Source organism: Trypanosoma equiperdum (genome assembly GCF_001457755.1).
Source record: "Trypanosoma equiperdum strain OVI genome assembly, contig: ctg_544, whole genome shotgun sequence".
NCBI classification, from domain to species: Eukaryota; Euglenozoa; class Kinetoplastea; order Trypanosomatida; family Trypanosomatidae; genus Trypanosoma; species Trypanosoma equiperdum.
In genome coordinates this window covers 12,882-15,873 of record NW_027124470.1, presented here as the reverse complement: position 1 = coordinate 15,873, position 2,992 = coordinate 12,882, and the positions used below count along the sequence as shown (strand labels likewise).

Sequence of the window (2,992 nt, the reverse complement as noted above, 5' to 3'; positions counted from 1 at the left end):
AAGAAATTGGCTCTGATGGCTGCTGCTTTTGTTAGTTTAGTAACATTTTAAGAATTAGTAGAATTTTTTCTTATTTTTATGAAATTTATGAAAATATACTATTTTCAGAGAATTGTCCATAATTCATATATTTGGTATATTTTAACACTTTCTAGTTAAAATATGCAAATTAGTAAAATTTTGAATATTTGAAAAATATAGTAACATATGCACGAATGTGAGCTATGAGTGCACAGTATTATGGTGATAGGGCATGAAAAATTAGTGCTATTCAAATTAACTTTTTTGTCTATATTGTAAATTTTAAGAGTGATTTACGGTAATAGCCGTAAAAATGACGATAATAGTGATAATGACAGGAAGGTGTTGTGATTTTGCGTATACTACTATTATAATAAGAAAATTTATGATAAATTCAAATCCAAAATACTTAAACAATGGCATGATAAAATGAGGCCAAGTAGTGAGAAAGATGATCGGCAGCCACTAAGAATATTATTATAAACAAGATGCAAAGAAGTATGCGGACTATACTCACCTTTAGAAATCGACATGCACAAGTGAGTGTCACCCCCATTAATATGGCAACCCTGAACAGGAAGAAATGCACACCGCCGAGCACAGCAGGTGTAGTTTCTACGTTTCATACAGTAGTAGGAAAAGGAGCTGCTGCTGAAGAAAGTGCAAGGAAAGAGAGCCTATAAAATAATAAGAAAACGCGAACATGAACCTTTACGAGGACTCTATATGAAGCGCAGGGAATTAGAAGTGACACTTTGCCAATTCTGTCTTGGTATGCTGGCTAGTCTCTAGAGCATTTCAAGGAAAGAGTAATTCATTTAAGAGATGTGGCTTCTATGCATCTAATAGTAAGTATTTATAAAAGAAAGACAGCGGAGAAGAACTTTATTTGGCGAAAATTGCCAAAATTTAAGTGGAAAAACCAAAAAAATAGAACAGGACGGGCAGAAAAAACTAGCCGCAGCAGCGTATTGTAGATAGACAACGCCATTAATTTGTTGTTCCACCAGCAAAAAAGCATAGACGAATTTGTAGATAAAGTAGAACCCAACAACATGAATATAGGTTGTAAGTATAGGTATAGAGAGTTTTTAGCGATTTTGTGATATAAGAGATTAGAATTCTTGACTGCATATGGGAATGTGATAGATAATGACAAAGACGGCTTGGAATTTTATAAATGGAGGAAACTTGGAGATTGGATTACAAAGCAGGTTTTCACCTGTCACAAATGGATTCTATGCTAAAAGGATGCATAATATAAAAAAGAGTTTAGCACTAACTGGAGAATCATCCCCTAGACTATAAACAACAAGGAATGACTTAAAAGCACGAATATTATGTAAAGCCCAACTAACTGCGACATTACCTTCTGCAATAGCTCACGAGCTACAAGCGATAAAGCGCACAGCAGTGCACATAAATGCAAAACAACTGTACTATAATCAGTAATGAATTAAGAAAACAACTAAATTGGCTTGAAACTAGTGCGAAAAGCGATGGTGGATTGAAAAAATATTTGCATGGTGCTGTGAAAACCGGATGCTTGAGAATCTAAGAGTATTTAGTATAAAGAGAATAGGGTGTCCCGGTCAAACAGAGGTGGATGTTGTTTTTGGGCTATTTATGGAATTCATTCACAAGAAAACTAAAAACTATAGGCTTGCTGAACCTCTACCGTAAAAATCTTGTGAAATTTTCTAAGAGACGACATACTCCCAAAAAAAGGAATCTCGTCTACAATATATTTTTAACAGGCAGAAATTTATAGGAACGACAGCCCATTGATGCTTAAAAATGAAATTTGTGCCGAAGACAGCCCTCAAAAAGGGAGATTACTTTGACAAAAACAAAAATACCAGCAGATGTAAACTAAAGAAACTACAATTTTCCACCTTAGATATAACGGCACGTAGTGAGCAAAGATGTTGAGAAATAAGGGATATGTCCTCGTGGCCATGATATCTTTTTACCTAACGGAGCTGTCTGGCCAAGCAACACCGGATGCAGCGGCAACTGCAATCGCTGACGCTTGTGACAAAGAGCTTTACATCACTAAACTTAAGGAGCATTTCAGCACAATTAGCGCGCCCTACGAATCGGCCATCACGCATCTCACAAAAGACATGAGACGATTCGCATTAGCAGCGGCAGCAGCACCGGACAGCAAAACTCGCTGTGTGCTACACGGTCTGAAAGCCGCTGTCGCAGCGGCACTGCAGACAAACGAGCAGCTCCGCAGACAGACACAGGCAAAAGCCAAAGCTGCAGCGGAGCTACTTAGCAAGCACTTAACCAGAGTTGCCAGAGCAAAGCAACTGCACAACACTCAAACAAAAGTAAAAACGGGATCTCTACACACGCGAAAACCGTCAGGCGCAGAAGCCGTGAAAATTCTCCTCGAAACCGACTCAAAGCTGGCCGGCGGCTGCGCAACACTCGAACCAGCAACAACGACAAAAATCAAGAACAGCGACATCCAAATACGCAAGCTAGTAACCATGAAAATAGTCGATGAAACAAAGCTCGATAAACTGGCTGGGGAGACGGCGTTCACGGTAACAGCCGACCGCAGCTGTAATGGAGCAAGCAACACTCAGGCGGATGCGAACACGGTTTTTCACAGCTGTGCATTCGGCAGCAGCGGCAAAAACAACGCGGGCAACCTACAGCTACAGCCAGAAGGATCTAAACATATTCAAGAGTGCAAACGACCGGGAGTGCCACAGCGATGTAGCGCAAGCACACCCGTCAGGCGACGCCGACGCATATATGGGCAGAGTGCTCTGCGAGGCTCTGAAGTCAGGGCAGCCGGCACACGTGCCCACCTACAGCGGCCCAGGTCTCAAAGCAAACGCTGCACTGCTTCAAGCAGTCGCAGCATGTGACACGACATTTAAAAGCATAGAAAACCCAACAGACACTAGCCAGAATGCCGCAATAACAAAATACGTGGAAACTACTTACGGCG

The 2,992-nt window shown here is 40.7% G+C and overlaps 2 protein-coding genes across 2 annotated transcripts in view; both read left to right on the top strand.

The window, feature by feature from the left end:
• The window catches only part of TEOVI_000227900 (Trypanosomal VSG domain containing protein, putative), a gene marked incomplete at both ends in the record, with an annotated part of 1,470 nt that extends 1,435 nt beyond the window's left edge, over positions 1-35 (top strand). Inside the window, one exon of the mRNA XM_067225372.1 lies at positions 3-35. Coding sequence (XP_067081473.1) covers positions 3-35 — 33 coding nt within the window. The remainder of the gene's footprint in view (positions 1-2) is intronic.
• A 1,911-nt stretch (positions 36-1,946) lies between these two features.
• Positions 1,947-2,909, top strand: TEOVI_000227800 (uncharacterized protein; the record flags this gene model as incomplete). Its single annotated transcript, XM_067225371.1, has 1 exon — positions 1,947-2,909. One exon carries the CDS (start codon positions 1,947-1,949, stop codon positions 2,907-2,909), a length of 963 nt encoding a protein of 320 aa, XP_067081472.1.
• Between the last annotated feature and the right edge of the window lie 83 nt (positions 2,910-2,992).